General features: G+C 38.9%; 2 protein-coding genes across 3 annotated transcripts; one reads left to right on the top strand and one right to left on the bottom strand.

Annotated features, from left to right (window-relative positions):
• The first annotated feature begins 956 nt into the window (after window positions 1-956).
• On the top strand, window positions 957-8,270 carry krr1 (KRR1 small subunit processome component homolog). Its single transcript, XM_062443351.1, has 10 exons — window positions 957-1,034; window positions 2,247-2,422; window positions 3,472-3,606; window positions 3,689-3,814; window positions 4,802-4,885; window positions 5,534-5,590; window positions 6,623-6,793; window positions 7,027-7,104; window positions 7,270-7,366; window positions 7,472-8,270. Exons 1-10 carry the CDS (start codon window positions 959-961, stop codon window positions 7,624-7,626), a joined length of 1,155 nt encoding a protein of 384 aa, XP_062299335.1. The 5' UTR covers window positions 957-958; the 3' UTR covers window positions 7,627-8,270.
• A 116-nt stretch (window positions 8,271-8,386) lies between these two features.
• glipr1a (GLI pathogenesis-related 1a) lies at window positions 8,387-13,036 on the bottom strand. 2 transcript variants are annotated; one of them, XM_062443354.1, is made up of 6 exons: window positions 12,851-13,036; window positions 10,830-11,081; window positions 10,563-10,681; window positions 9,907-9,992; window positions 9,475-9,501; window positions 8,387-9,105 (listed from the first exon to the last, which is right to left on the bottom strand). In XM_062443354.1, the coding sequence occupies exons 1-6, from the start codon at window positions 13,019-13,021 to the stop codon at window positions 8,942-8,944; spliced, it is 819 nt and encodes a 272-aa protein (XP_062299338.1). In that variant the 5' UTR covers window positions 13,022-13,036; the 3' UTR covers window positions 8,387-8,941. The 2 variants fall into 2 exon arrangements, with proteins under 2 accessions (XP_062299338.1, XP_062299339.1); XM_062443355.1 differs by having other exon boundaries at window positions 10,926-11,081.
• Window positions 13,037-13,651: the final 615 nt, after the last annotated feature.

Raw genomic sequence — 13,651 nt, 5'->3', positions numbered from 1 at the left:
CAAAGTCAAAGCCATCAGTCATACTCCAAGGTACTAAGGTATTGGCTAAAATGCTCTCATTGAACACTTGTAATAAGAAGGGCACCATCTGCTGGCAAAATGATTTATGAAATTCAGACGGTAAACCACCTGTTCCGAGGACTTGATAAGTTTATTGACCTGTGTTGGGGCTAAAGGAGGATTACAAAGATCTTTTTTCTGAGGATCAAGTTAAAGGGTGTTCTCTAATTAATTTAGGTACATTAAAGCAGTGGTTCTCAAAGTGGGGTCTGGAGACCCCCAGGTGTCCTTTTAGGGTGTTCCAGGGAGACACAACAATCTACAAAAGCAACTATCTTGGGGATCCTGGGAAAAAACTAAAACAAAACATCTTATCAAATGGGGGTCCGTGGTCTAAATAGTTTTAGTTTGAGAACTACATTTTTTACTCTTATTTTTATTTATTCTGAGGCATACAATTCCATTAAACAGGTGGAGCAAACTTTGGGCATTCACTCATCAAAATAATGCTTAATGAGGGTCTGATGGAAAATAATACACAGAAAAACATTGATTTGCATGATAAATCTTATTATAATAGACACATTCAGTATCCATAAATGTAAATTCACAGGTAAGAAACCATGCTTCAGTGCGTTTAGTATAGAGTTGAAACAATAGGCCTACATTTATTCAACTCAATAATCCCTAAAACAGAAAGCAATTAAAACTGTTTTGATCCCCAGCGTTCATTTATAGCTGTAATAGGTACATTTTCTGTTATATGTACATTTACTCTTCTTTATAGTTGTTATATTTACCCAGAATGTATAGGTTTATGTACGTTTAATACATATAAACTGCTTTATTGTTAATTTTTAAAAAGTTGAACGGAGAAACTGGACACATATTGTTGTCATGATGACAGGCAGCGTCACATGAGGGGAAAGAGCTACGTCACTTCCGCTCGTGTTTAATAATGGCGTCCTCTATGACGGGAGACGGCATGAGTGAAGCTCAAACTGGGAAAAAATCGAAAAAGACGAAAAACCAAGGTAAATTATGGATACTGTAGAGTTTAACCAGGTCAGCGGACACTCGGGCTCGCTGAGTGTGAAGCAGAGCTGAGTTTTATCTGCGTGTTTACATGTCAGCAGCTAGGCACGCATGGATTAGCATGAAGCCACGTTAGCTAGTGTGCTGTGTTGTAAACAGTTTGTATATTCCTACATAGATTCCCCCTCTCCTCTTCTGATGGATTCTCTTCAAGCCGCCTCCGTTTCTAGTTCGAGTTAATGTTGCCTTGCTATGTAAAAGTACACGTGGTACTATGTAGTTAAAGTATTACAGTAAATGTACTGCAGTATTATGAGTGATGTAGTATGCAGTATTACAGTAAAAGTAATGCAGTATTATGAGTGATGTAGTATGCAGTATTACAGTAAAAGTACTGCAGTATTATGAGTGATGTAGTATGCAGTATTACAGTAATAGTAGTGGTTTGGTCCCTCTGACTGATATATTATTATATATGACATCATTAGATTATTAATAGTGAAGCATCAGTGTTAGAGCAGCATGTTACTGTTGTAGCTGCTGGAGGTGGAGCTAGTTTACACTACTTAAGTTAGCTAGTTTAGTCCAGTGGTTCCCAACCTAGGGATGGGCCCCTCCAAAGGGTCAGCAGATAAATGTGAGGGGTGGTGAGATGATTAATGGGAGAGGAAAGAAGAAAAACTAAGTTCTGATACACAAATGTGTTTTCAGTTTGTGGACTTTTTCTCTAATCTTTGATTTTTGCTGAAATATTGGATCATTTGAACATTTATTGAAATGAAACCATGTGAGAAGTTTAGAGGGAAAAATCACTATTTGGTGGAGTTAACAATTCAGACATCTGAGATGTGAGTGTGACTACACACTGCTTTTTTAAGTTTTCAAAAGGTCCCATCTTTAACAATGTGTTGTATTTTAAAAGCTTGTTATATTATCCATTGTGTTAAATCTTCATCTGAAAAGTAACTAAAGCTGTCAATTAAATGTAGTGGAGTAGAAAGTACAATATTTCCCTCTGAAGTAGCATGAAAATGGAAATACAAGTACCTGTAAATTCTACTTAAATACAGCACTTAAGTAACTTTGTCAGATAAGTGAGATACATTAGTGTACTCAACATTCTCTCTGTTTTAATGTATCCAATATAAACAGTGGAAAACAGTCTAAGCTACACAATAACCATCCATAATGATGACGTTTGTATCCTGCAGAGAATGACTCTGATCTCCTGACTGTCCCTGATGGCTGGAAAGAGCCGCAGTTCACCAAAGATGACAACCCCCGTGGTCTGCTGGAGGAGAGCAGCTTTGCCACCCTCTTCCCCAAATACAGAGAAGCCTACCTGAAGGAGTGCTGGTCGCTGGTGGAGAAGGCTTTAGGAGAGACAGTAAGTTGACTGAGCCAGGAGGGAGAAAAAAAACTGAGACTAGACCACAAGCTCTGTTGATAGATGAAGAAACTAGGTTTTGTTTATTTATGTAGATTAACATATGTGGCACAGAACTTGTAGAAAGACTTTTAAAATGATGTATCAAGCATTTAATACTGGCAGAATGGCGGCATCTGCTGGGCAGCTAATGGTATTGCATTTGTATAGCTGTATTAAAGAGAACATATTATGCTTTTAGGGATTTTCAGTTATTTATATATTGTTATGTTATCAGATATCTATGTTAAAAGCCACTGCTTCTACTAGCCCTGAACGTTGTCACACAGAACACATAAACGCTTGTCCGTTAGTAGCCTCTGTTGCTAAGTTGGTTGCTATGCCTGTGCAATATGATGATACATATCGTGTGACGCCAGAAAAACATCTACCGTTTCATATTGTACTCCGATGTTTATATCGTTGTAATGCAAATCAAACTCCTTATAGTAGTATTTTTTTCATCCTTTGGGGTCTGTCCATCTTTTGTGCAGATTACATTGTTAAATGACTCAGTTAACAACTAACAGTTACTATATTGGGATAGATATCGGAGTATGAAATAACCTATATTGGAGTGTATTATTGGAATTAACTATATCGGGATAGATATCGTTATCGGGATATAAATTGACCTATACAGGGATATGAGAATTTTGTCATATTTCCCAGACCTACTGACTGTTGTATTATAGTCACAGAAGCCAATATTTCAACTTAGCATGTTTCTTTAATATTCAATATCATTTTACCTTATAAGTTAGTACAGTAAATATATTGCATACTCGTTTACAAATGTTTTGCTTTTTATTTAGTCTTTAGTCTTTTATTTAGTTTTATTTAGTCATTATTTTGACAAAAATATAGCTACTAATCATGTCATTATTTTTAGTTAAAGTAATCTTGAAGAGAGTTTCAGCATTGATAACATTGTCGCTGCTGTGAGCTGAAGGAAGAGAGGGACAGGATGTGGTAACCCTCTTGTATAAAGTGGATTATCTTTCTTTCAGAACATCAAAGTCTCTCTGGACCTGATAGAGGGCAGCATGAGCGTTTGCACCACGAAGAAAACCTTCGACCCCTACGCCATCATGAGAGCCAGAGACCTCATCAAGCTTCTCGCCAGGAGTGTGCCGTTCGAACAGGTAACCAGGAAGCTGCAGTCAGGTTACAGGTAGGTTACGGTCGAGTGATGCTGATTTCTGATTGGGCGTTTTTCACTTCCAGGCCGTGCGGATATTACAGGACGACGTGGCCTGTGACATCATCAAGATCGGGACCCTGGTGAGGAACAGGGAGCGCTTTGTGAAGCGGAGGCAGCGGCTGATCGGCCCCAAAGGCTCCACCCTAAAAGTGAGTCCTGCCAGCTTTCATGTGACACGTCTCATGCCAGCAGGGAAGTAGCAGCAGTAACCTCAGAGATAGTATTATCTTTTCATAGTCACTACTGATTTAAAATGTTAGATTGTTATCTCAGGTAGCAAATACAGTAATTAAGTTTAAACAGGTTGTTCAGAGTGAGATCTGGAAGGTTGAGATAATTAGTTTTAGATAACTAGTTTTAAATAAAGATTGATTGATTTATTGACTAATTATGAAAGGTAGACAAACAGTGCAGTGACATTTAAACGTTACCAAACCTGTCCGACTGCTCCTCTGCAGCTCTGGTTCTGTCAGCTGAAGGTATCCACCGAGGAGATCTGCTGACAGACAGAACAGCAGTTTTAGCAGAGCTCCAGTAACGTCGTGATTTAACGATTTCAAACAAGACTTTACCAGCCGGAGGAACAGATAGCCTGAGAGTTGAAGAGCTGCTCCTGCAGACAGTTGCAGACAGATAGACTCCCTCTAAAACTGTCTGGATCAGCATATATTTGAAGTTGAGCTTATATAAATCTACCATTTACATAAGCATCAGCATTGGCCTCACATTTTCAGGGCTCGTTTTTTAAGCAGATGACATTTTCGAACCACAAAATGCTGATTTTTTTATAAATTTGGTCTCATTGTCAGTATGAACACCAGCGTTGATTAGTTTCATCAAATTACACTCATTCAATTTAGTTCACGGCTCAAAAAACATTTTAGTGTGCAGTACCCCTTTAAACTCTTTTCAGCATGTTTTTTTCAAATCATAATAATTTTAGAAAATAGTAAATCTGTGTCAAATGAAGAGTTAAAATACAGTGAGCTGCAGTTTGTAGGTTTGTAATCAAAACGCTGCATTTTGGGAGAAATGTCACTAGGTGGCAGCGTAGGTTCTAATATGATGGCTGCTCATCAATATAAGGACATTGTTGAAGCCACAAACTAAATGTTTTACTTTGCCCTCTTGTCCAGGCGTTAGAATTGTTGACCAACTGCTATGTGATGGTGCAGGGGAACACGGTGTCGACCCTGGGGCCCTTCAACGGCCTGAAAGAGGTAAGAACAAAGTCACAGGTGTGTGTAGTGTGGAAAGAGTTGAGAAGGTGACCTTGTGACAAAACAGCAAATGAAATGTTGCAGATTATTCCTTTAAAAGAGCGGAACCTCAAAGATCCAATTTAGCTTATGAGATCAAAAGTGTCCCCCCTGAGCACATGGGTGTGTTTATCCAACACCTCACATCTGAAATTTGAGCCCATCGTTGTTTGTTCATTGTGTGTGTGTGTGTGTGTGTGTGTGTGTGTGTGTGTGTGTGTGTGTGTGTGTGTGTGTGTGTGTGTGTGTGTGTGTGTGTGTGTGTGTGTGTGTGTGTGTGTGTGTGTGTGTGTGTGTGTGTGTGTGTGTGTACATGTCGTGTTTAGTGTTTCGTGCAACCAAAATCCCCTTATGTTCAATTAAGCCCTGCCAAGCCCAGATAATGATCACTATTGGGAAATCTTTGTGGTTGCAGCAGCAAGTAGTAGCAGGACCCAGCAAAGGAAAATAGAATAAAGAACGACACCAGTACACACCAGTATTTCCAGTAAATACTGAATCTGAATTCAACCTGAAAACTCAAAACCAGAAAAAGCATTTTACACAAAGTACAAAGGATGTAGAAGCTTTATTTAATTGATTGTTCATGTCTTTTTCACTATTGTCCAGGTGCGCAAAGTGGTCATGGACACAATGAAAAACATCCACCCCATCTACAACATAAAGGTACGTTCAGGAACCTCATCCTGTAAGTGTTTTTCTGCTAGGCCTCGCTCCTCTGATGTGTTTAATATTGACACAGATTGAATTCACGCCCAATGAAGAGTTTTCCATCCTTGTTCAAGATCTCCTGACTGATTTAAAATCTCTTTGGGTTTGTAAGCCGAGGCTGGCTTAACCTGGAGCTGAGGGCGTGAACAGTCCCAGATGACCCGAAATGAAAGACCAAATCGTTAAAGTGGGGCTTTCCCAACTTACCATCTGGGGGGAAAAAAATAAACCGTTGTGATTAGTACACCCTCATGAGAAGTGAGAACACATTGTGGAGCAGACATGCCACAGTTATTAGTGTTGGGAACCAGGCCTGCCTTGATAACTACTTTTGTTGGACGATAGATTGTGGGATTGGAGAGTAGGCGCTACACTTCTGTAAAAATAAGAGATAACACAAGATAACACTTTAAATGGTGCGGTGTAATAGAAGATATGTACATAAGGACATATGTAGTTAGTTTAAAAAACAACTGAGCTGTCTTGGTGCTTCTTCCTAAGATACGGGTAAGTTATTTGGCCAGAAATTCTCTCCATCTTCCTTGTTTTCTGGTCGGTCTGTTTGAATGAGTATTCTTGATTTAACTTTTATTCCTGGTAGCAATGCCGGTTCACCAAAGCAGGGCAGAGTGTCAGCCGACACATGTTAACTTCCTCAAATAGACTTTGTCTGTTTAAATGTGGTATAATATTACAGACTATGTTTCCATCCATCATTTAACCACATGCAAAGTTTCAAATGTGCACTAATCAGGACTGATGAATAATATGCATGCAGGATTACTGTGGTGCAACACCTGTATGAATGTAGTGGATGTATATATAAATGTACTAATATACTTATATATAGGTACATAGGGCTCAACCGAAACCTAACCCTTAATTTGGTGCAGACGAGGCATACAGTGTTAATGGAACATCCAATTTTCATCAATCCTTTTCCGATTTGCCCCCATCCGAATTCTCTTGACTGCTTGGAACCGTCAGACTCTGATGATCAAACGGGAGCTTTCCAAAGACCCCGACCTACGGGTGCAGAGCTGGGAGCGCTTCCTGCCCAAGTTCCGCCACAAGAACCTGAACAAGCGCAAGGAGCCCAAGAAGAAGAGCGTGAAGAAGGAGTACACGCCGTTCCCTCCACAGCAGCCAGAGAGCCAGGTGAGGAGACGTTTGAAAAATGTGTGCGCGCCAATCAGAACGCAGTGAAGTTAACCAGGTTTAGAAGTTAATGATGGCTTGCTCACACCTTGCGTTTTATTTTGAAATGCTGCACCAGGTATTTTAAAGTTCATTATAACGCAAACTTTGAGCTTCATGTAAACTGACCGAAAAACCTACATTGTACAAGTTGTGTTTTAATTAAAATGTTAACAATGATGGCGTCTTCACAGGTTGACAAAGAGCTGGCCACAGGAGAGTTCTTCCTGCGTGAGAGTGTGAAAAAGAGGAAGAGGATGGAAGAGATCAAGGTGAGCTCTATAAGTGCATTAATCTCCTGCTGGACTAAACTTCCTAAACCAGCAGAGTCTCTGAATTACTACACACACACACACACACACTATAATGCAACTCTCTCTTTACCAGTTTGTGTAATTAAATGTCAAATGTGTGACTGATTCATTCCTCTTTCTCAGGTGAAACAAGTGGAGGCGCTGACTAAAAAGCAGGAAGAGCGAAACAAAGCGTTCATTCCTCCTAAAGAGAAGCCGTTAATGAAGAAGACCGTTAAAGGTAGAAATAAAAGAAGAAGCACTCACCTGAGAACAAAGCACATACTGTATGTCTTAGTATCCGCACTGCAAATATGCATCTAACTTCTTTTTCTTTTTCTTACAGCTCCCGCTGAAGGTAAACTAGACATCGAAGCCATCAAGGACAAAGTTAAAAAAGCCAAAACAAAGAAACTTGGCGCTCCACCAGTGAACCCAGCTCCTCCCAACAACAGCACCAGCAACAAAAAGAAAAAGAGCAAAACAAAAAACAAAGGCTAACCACAGAATGCTGTTGTAATGTGTACCATGTGATATGGTATGTGGACAGTCATATGGGACAGAGAGACAAACAGAGAGAAGACCTGTGTGTTCTTGGATCAAGATGAACTTTTTATTGAACTACTTTTGTTATAGTGAGGATTTCCTGATTATATTCTCCTGTGTATCATCATCTATCTGGAGACTTAACTGAGTACCGCTTAGTGATGCGATATATTCTCCTCTGGTCTGCCTCATTTGTTCTTTGCTAACTATTGTCCACATTTTGAATGGTCAATATTTATATTTTTCAAGATATATTTTTCTCCTCTGTTAAGACGTGTCTTTAGGGGGAGGCAAACTCAGTAAAATGGGATTATAAAATTAAATGAAAAGTCAATTTTTAAACAACCTGGACATTATTTTTGTACTGATGACCTTCATCTCTTATGGTAATTATTGCATTTTGACTGGCAGCTTTATCGTAGAGCAGTCATGTCCAAACTATTCCATAAAGGGCAGTGTGCATGCAGGTTTTTATTCCAATCAATCAATTCAACAGGCTCCTGCTTGTTTGGAATACAACCTGCAACCACATGATGAACCCTTTATGGAATAGTCTCTTGTAGAGGCACAGCTGGGGGGATATTTTTCTGTTTGTCACCATGAATCAAACCTTTCACATCACGCATAGTCATGTGACCAATTTGTGTATATACATATATTTAGGAAGAAACTGAATAAAAGCCAACATCAAGGTATTGGTTATAGCAATAGCATGATTTTATTATATAACAATGTTTTGACTACACATTCAGAAAGACAAAGCGTGGTTGAAACTTTTTCGTCTTTATAGTAAAATTACTGGAGCTTATGTGCGGTTGTCTTCCATTTTTCTATGTAAATATATTGATTGCTGCAGCTTTTTAACAGCGTATAGTCACTGTACATGTACCCTGGCAGTAAGTAAAATCTAACATCCCATTTTGTTTGCGTAAACCTCTCGTTCAACCATGTGGTTTCCTGTTCGGCTTGTGGCTAGAGCGTGTCACATACAAAGCTGCAGAGTAAAGTGTTAATATAACACATTGGAATAATGTAGATTGTAATGTAGCACACACATCAGATCAGATTAGTTCCTGTGTATTAGTACCCTGTGTAGATTAATGTAGGAACAATAATTTTGGACTCAATTTTGTTCATTTATATGCATTTTTGTGGCAATTTATGCACATTTCTGTTGGGACCTAAAATAAACCGCTTTAAATTTGGCGTTTATAAAATAGCATCTTCATCTCAACCATGGCTTAATATTCATCAGGTCATCACAGGAGGTCTATTCATAGCAGAACATATCTGGGTAAAAGTAGTGGACTACATATGCAGCAATAAAAGTGCAGATCAGAGCAATGGGCCGAGCGACCAGAACAGTCACGTAGTTGGAGCCGCGGTTTTCCGGAGCAGCTTCAGAGAGGTCCAAATCTGGGGACCAGTTGTAACCTGGGAACACAAAGGACGGCACATTGAGTTGGTTTCCACATAGGTAAGCAATTCTACATTACCTACTTTTAAGGTGCAGTGTGTAGAATTTGGTGGCATCTGGCACCACAACAGACAAACCAAACACTGGCTCTAAAGAGGACCTTTCACAAGTTTTGCTGCCACCATAGATGCGCCTATGAACTTGGAAGAGGAGAGGGAAGGGTATGCAGTTGGTTGCAATGTGCAACTTCTCCACTAGATGCCACTAAATCTTACACGCTGGTCCTTTTGCTAGTTTCTTCATTAACAAGTTGCTTCACACTAGTACTACTACTTTTTAAGGGAAGCATCTCTGCTCTTTTCTGGCTTGAGTGCTTTGACACTTACTCTTCTCGAGATCCCGTTCTTGGCTACCTGCAAAGACATAAAAACACAGATTTTAGTTCTTCATTGGAATGTCTGTTAGATGGATTGTGGATAAATTTTGTTTCACAAATAAATTTGATCTCCTGACTTTTCATCAAGCGCTACCATCTGTTTTAAATTGTAAAATCAAACTTAATTTTGCCCAAACTTTGGTATTCTCATCAGCCTCTGTTGTACTTTGTGTTAAGTGCTAGTTAGCAAATGTTTTCATGCTAACACGCTCAACATCAACAAGCTTGCATTGTCGTTGTGAACATGTTAGCATGCCACCATTAGCCTTAAGCTTGATTCCTATCCTATAGAGCTGCTAGCATGGTTGTTGACTCTTGGGCAAGACTTGACTTTCGAAAATCAGGACATGGTTTATTAAGAAAAGGGGAACTGAATACTCACGGCAGAGATTGTTCTCACAGGTGCCTTCACACTTAGAACAGGCTGCCCCTTGTGTTGCATATGGTCGCCCACCGTTCACATTACCCCTGCAGGAGGAACCATCATCCAAGTTAAATCATATTTTGTAGGAAGCAAATGTTTGTTCATTCTGGAACATCTTTTCTCTGAAACTCCTGCCTTCTTATCTCCTTACTGCTACTTTTCTGAAATGTTTTAAGTGTGAGAAGTTAAGGTATAGCCAACATCTGTCACATTGTTTGCTTTGAGATGTAATGATCCAAAAATTAAGCTTAAACAATAGAGCTTGCATTTTCCTGTTTTTCTTACTATCAGCAAATCCCACGAAAAAAACAAAACCAATTTGTCTCAATACTTTCTGATCTTTCCAACTAAGATGTGCATATGTATAAATGCCTTATGAATGCAGTCTTTGTTTTTTAGTGAATCCTCAATAATTTCCTAAAACAGTAGGTTACTGTGCTTAGAAAACTCAACAAGAGGAAATGATGCATTTGTTGGGGACTATTTTCAGCTGTGCATTGACTCACATTTGTTGTGCAAGTGAGTACTTGCATTATCACTCTACATTTTTTGAATCCTTTTCCATTGTAAACATGAAGGTTTCTGTCTTAAACTTGTAGATGTGAGTAACTTACGCTGTAGCATAGTTGCATACAAAAATGACGCCCTCTTTAGTGGCAAAGTTGGTATCTTTGACACCATTCGGGCACAGCTGGGCAGCACAACCAACCTTGAAGCTGCTCGCCCATACAGCCTGTAGACAACAGAAAGGTTAAGTTGCTTAATGCAAAATGAATTTTCATACAGACTTCAGTGCAGTTCATCAGTTTTTTTTGGCTTCAAGACATTTGAACATAACAAGCACATAACCATAGTATATTTAGAGTAAAAAGTGTACACACCTGTGTATAGTGGCCACAGACTTTTGAGCAAGTGTTTGCTGTATACTTGTAGACTTGTTTTTCACCCACCCACTTATCAATTATTGCTTTCCTTACATCAAAACTTGATGGCGGGTAGCCCGCCCATATGTTCTCTCCTACAGAACGGAAGTTAGGGTGCACACGACGGACATCTTTAAGGTAGATGTTGTGTTTAAATACACACTGCCTTGCCCATGCTCTTGCGGTAATGGCCAAGCCTTCATCCCATGTCTGAGAGAGCAGAGAAAGAAAATATGAAACAAAAGATTTTCAATTAAGGTTCCTTTAAAAAAAAATAAAAGGTCAGGATTGTTTTGTTTGTGCGTGTTGTGGGATGTCACTGGGGTTTGATATATATAAAAATATATGTTTGTGGCGTTCGCAGTATTGAAATAATTAAAAAAGTGTGTCCTGGTTACTGTGGAGAAGTTGGTGTTGAATCCATTCACCACTATCATATCAGGACGTAATAGTCCCAGAGTCCTAATAGCGACCATGGGCCTCATTCACAAAGAATGTTTACGCACAAATTTGTGCTTAAACCAGGGGTGTCCAAACCATTCCATATGGGGGATTATGTGGCTGCAGGTTTTCATTCCAACCAAGCAGTAGCACACCAGACTTGACTCATTTAATCAACTGATCTCAGTCTTCAGACAGTTGATTGGTCGAATTGTGTACTTTTGATTGGTTGGAACAAAAACCTGCAGGCACACAGCCCTTTATGGAATAGTTTAGAAACACCTTGCTTAAACCATGCAGACAAATGTTTTAAGTACAAATTCAGGATTCATCACTATATTCTTACCTGAATTAGTTCTTACTCTGTTTCTTAGAACTGCCTTAGACTATGTGTATGTGCATATCATAAACAATATAGTATATAATATTTATTGAATTTAAACAGTGTGCCACAATTATTTAAAAAATGATTTGGCCTAAATATACAGCACTCAAAAGTGTGAAATTGCTAATAATAATAATAATCAATAAATCATCATGAAATTATTAATGTATTACAATTGTACAGTTCCTACTTTTAGATGACAGTATAATAATAACAAGAACAGCTGGTAACCAGGACAGGAGAGCTTTCACTACATCATGGCCTGTTGGACAGGGATGAAACACGATGTGCACCTGGCACAACAGTAGATCATTTGCTCTTTGCAATGAGTGACAGAAAATGGGGGGCGTAGTAATATACTAATTACCAATAGCGGACCCGCGTCTTCTAAATTTACAATGATTCTGATTCACTAACATGCAAGGTGGGAAAAACAAAATTGACCCGTGTGCACATGCCATGAATCCAACAGAAATTTTGCATGCAAAGTAATAACATTTCTGTGCACGTATTAGTGATTGAGACCCATTGTGGCCACTAGTACAGTAATGTAACCTGAGAGCTAGGAACTTGCTGGAGCTAGTCAGTTACAGAAGCAAGCTTGTTTCATATGGGACACGTTCATGCAGTTTATTCAAGAGATGTATTTGTACCGTTGACGGTTTAAAGACCATGCCTGTTGGTCATTGGTCAACGAGGCAAATTCAGGTGTCATAGTTCATCAAAGTGGAACATAATAAGTTTTTTCGGATTGACTTGATCAGATGGTAAACTTAAAAAAATTCTAGTGTAACCATGTCTTATGGGTGGAAGCAGAGACAGATATATCAAAACCTGGACAAATTAAACCAATTTAATCAGCATAGCTACATACCAGAAACATTTGTTTTGTAATTTGGGGGATCTGACCAGGCATGCTCTTTTTGTTTTAGCACACTTGATTGCCTGAATGGTCCCTTCTGCAACCTTCCAATCTCTAGTCTTGCTACTGTGTCTTCAAAAATCAACAGAACTAACAAAATAATCACTTTATCTAGAGGCAAAATATATTTTTTGTAATCATAACTGCAAACAGTGTTATGGTATTTCAGAGCTGTTATCCTTTCCCATCTGCTGTAGTTAGAAAGATAGTGAGAACACTAGTTTTGCTTACCATGTACAGCATGTCACTTGCAGGTGGATCGACAGATGACCGCGCCTCGTTGTGTGCCTTCACACATTGTTCAATAAACATTCGATTTGTGATTTCTGACAGCGAGTCAGAATTCACCCCATATTCTAGGGCAATCCAGACCCAAAGTAAGATCTCCACTACAATCCTCATGCCGCAGAGTATAACATTAAAATGGCACAAGCTAAGGCAAAAGGCCAAAGAAGGTGCGGTTTGTGAAATACACTTCTGTCAAACTGACAGGAAATTACACATAAAGAGGAACAGGATGTATGTGCTGTTTTTGAGAGGTAATGTGCCAGTTTAAAGACACATTCTTAGCATAGAAAACATGTGCACTGTCATTGCTAATACTCAACCTGGTGTTTATGAATAAAGAATGTGGGTGCCTCACATTTTGTATTCACATGTGCACAATTGTAACACTGTGTGAACAAGGAAGATGCTAAAATATGTGATGTAGTCAAGTAAAAATTAAAAAAAAATAGGATGAGATACTGAAACTTACACTTATTCTTTGAGGTTCCTGGCCACTTCATCTTTTTTCAGTCTCACATGACAGTCAATGGTGCAGTTAAACCTTTTTTCTGGCTTTTAAGTAGTTTGCTTTTGGTTTTCAGTTGGCCATATTTATTATACATTTACTATGGATGACATTTGAATGTATCAAAGCACAAGAACTATAGCAATAAAAAAATTGCAGGTTTGACAAAAACATTAAAAAGCACTGCAAAGAGCAGAGCAAGGGTCTAGTCAGAGAGAACAATCTGAGTAAGTTCAAGT

The sequence above is a fragment of the Scomber scombrus genome, chromosome 22 (assembly GCF_963691925.1).
Source record: "Scomber scombrus chromosome 22, fScoSco1.1, whole genome shotgun sequence".
Classification (NCBI taxonomy): domain Eukaryota; kingdom Metazoa; phylum Chordata; class Actinopteri; order Scombriformes; family Scombridae; genus Scomber; species Scomber scombrus.
Note: the sequence above shows the minus strand (reverse complement) of the source record. Positions and strands in the feature narration are given on the sequence as shown.

Coding starts and splice junctions, on each gene's coding strand:
- krr1 (XM_062443351.1), top strand. CDS start 959: ATGGCGTCCTCTATGACGGGAGACGGCATGAGTGAAGCTCAAACTGGG. Junction 4,886..5,533: donor CCTTCAACGGCCTGAAAGAG/GTAAGAACAAAG, acceptor ACTATTGTCCAG/GTGCGCAAAGTGGTCATGGA. Junction 5,591..6,622: donor ACCCCATCTACAACATAAAG/GTACGTTCAGGA, acceptor TGGAACCGTCAG/ACTCTGATGATCAAACGGGA.
- glipr1a (XM_062443354.1), bottom strand. CDS start 13,021: ATGAGGATTGTAGTGGAGATCTTACTTTGGGTCTGGATTGCCCTAGAA. Junction 11,082..12,850: donor CAAGTGACATGCTGTACATG/GTAAGCAAAACT, acceptor CTGCTCTCTCAG/ACATGGGATGAAGGCTTGGC. Junction 9,502..9,906: donor CTGTGAGAACAATCTCTGCC/GTGAGTATTCAG, acceptor ATGTCTTTGCAG/GTAGCCAAGAACGGGATCTC.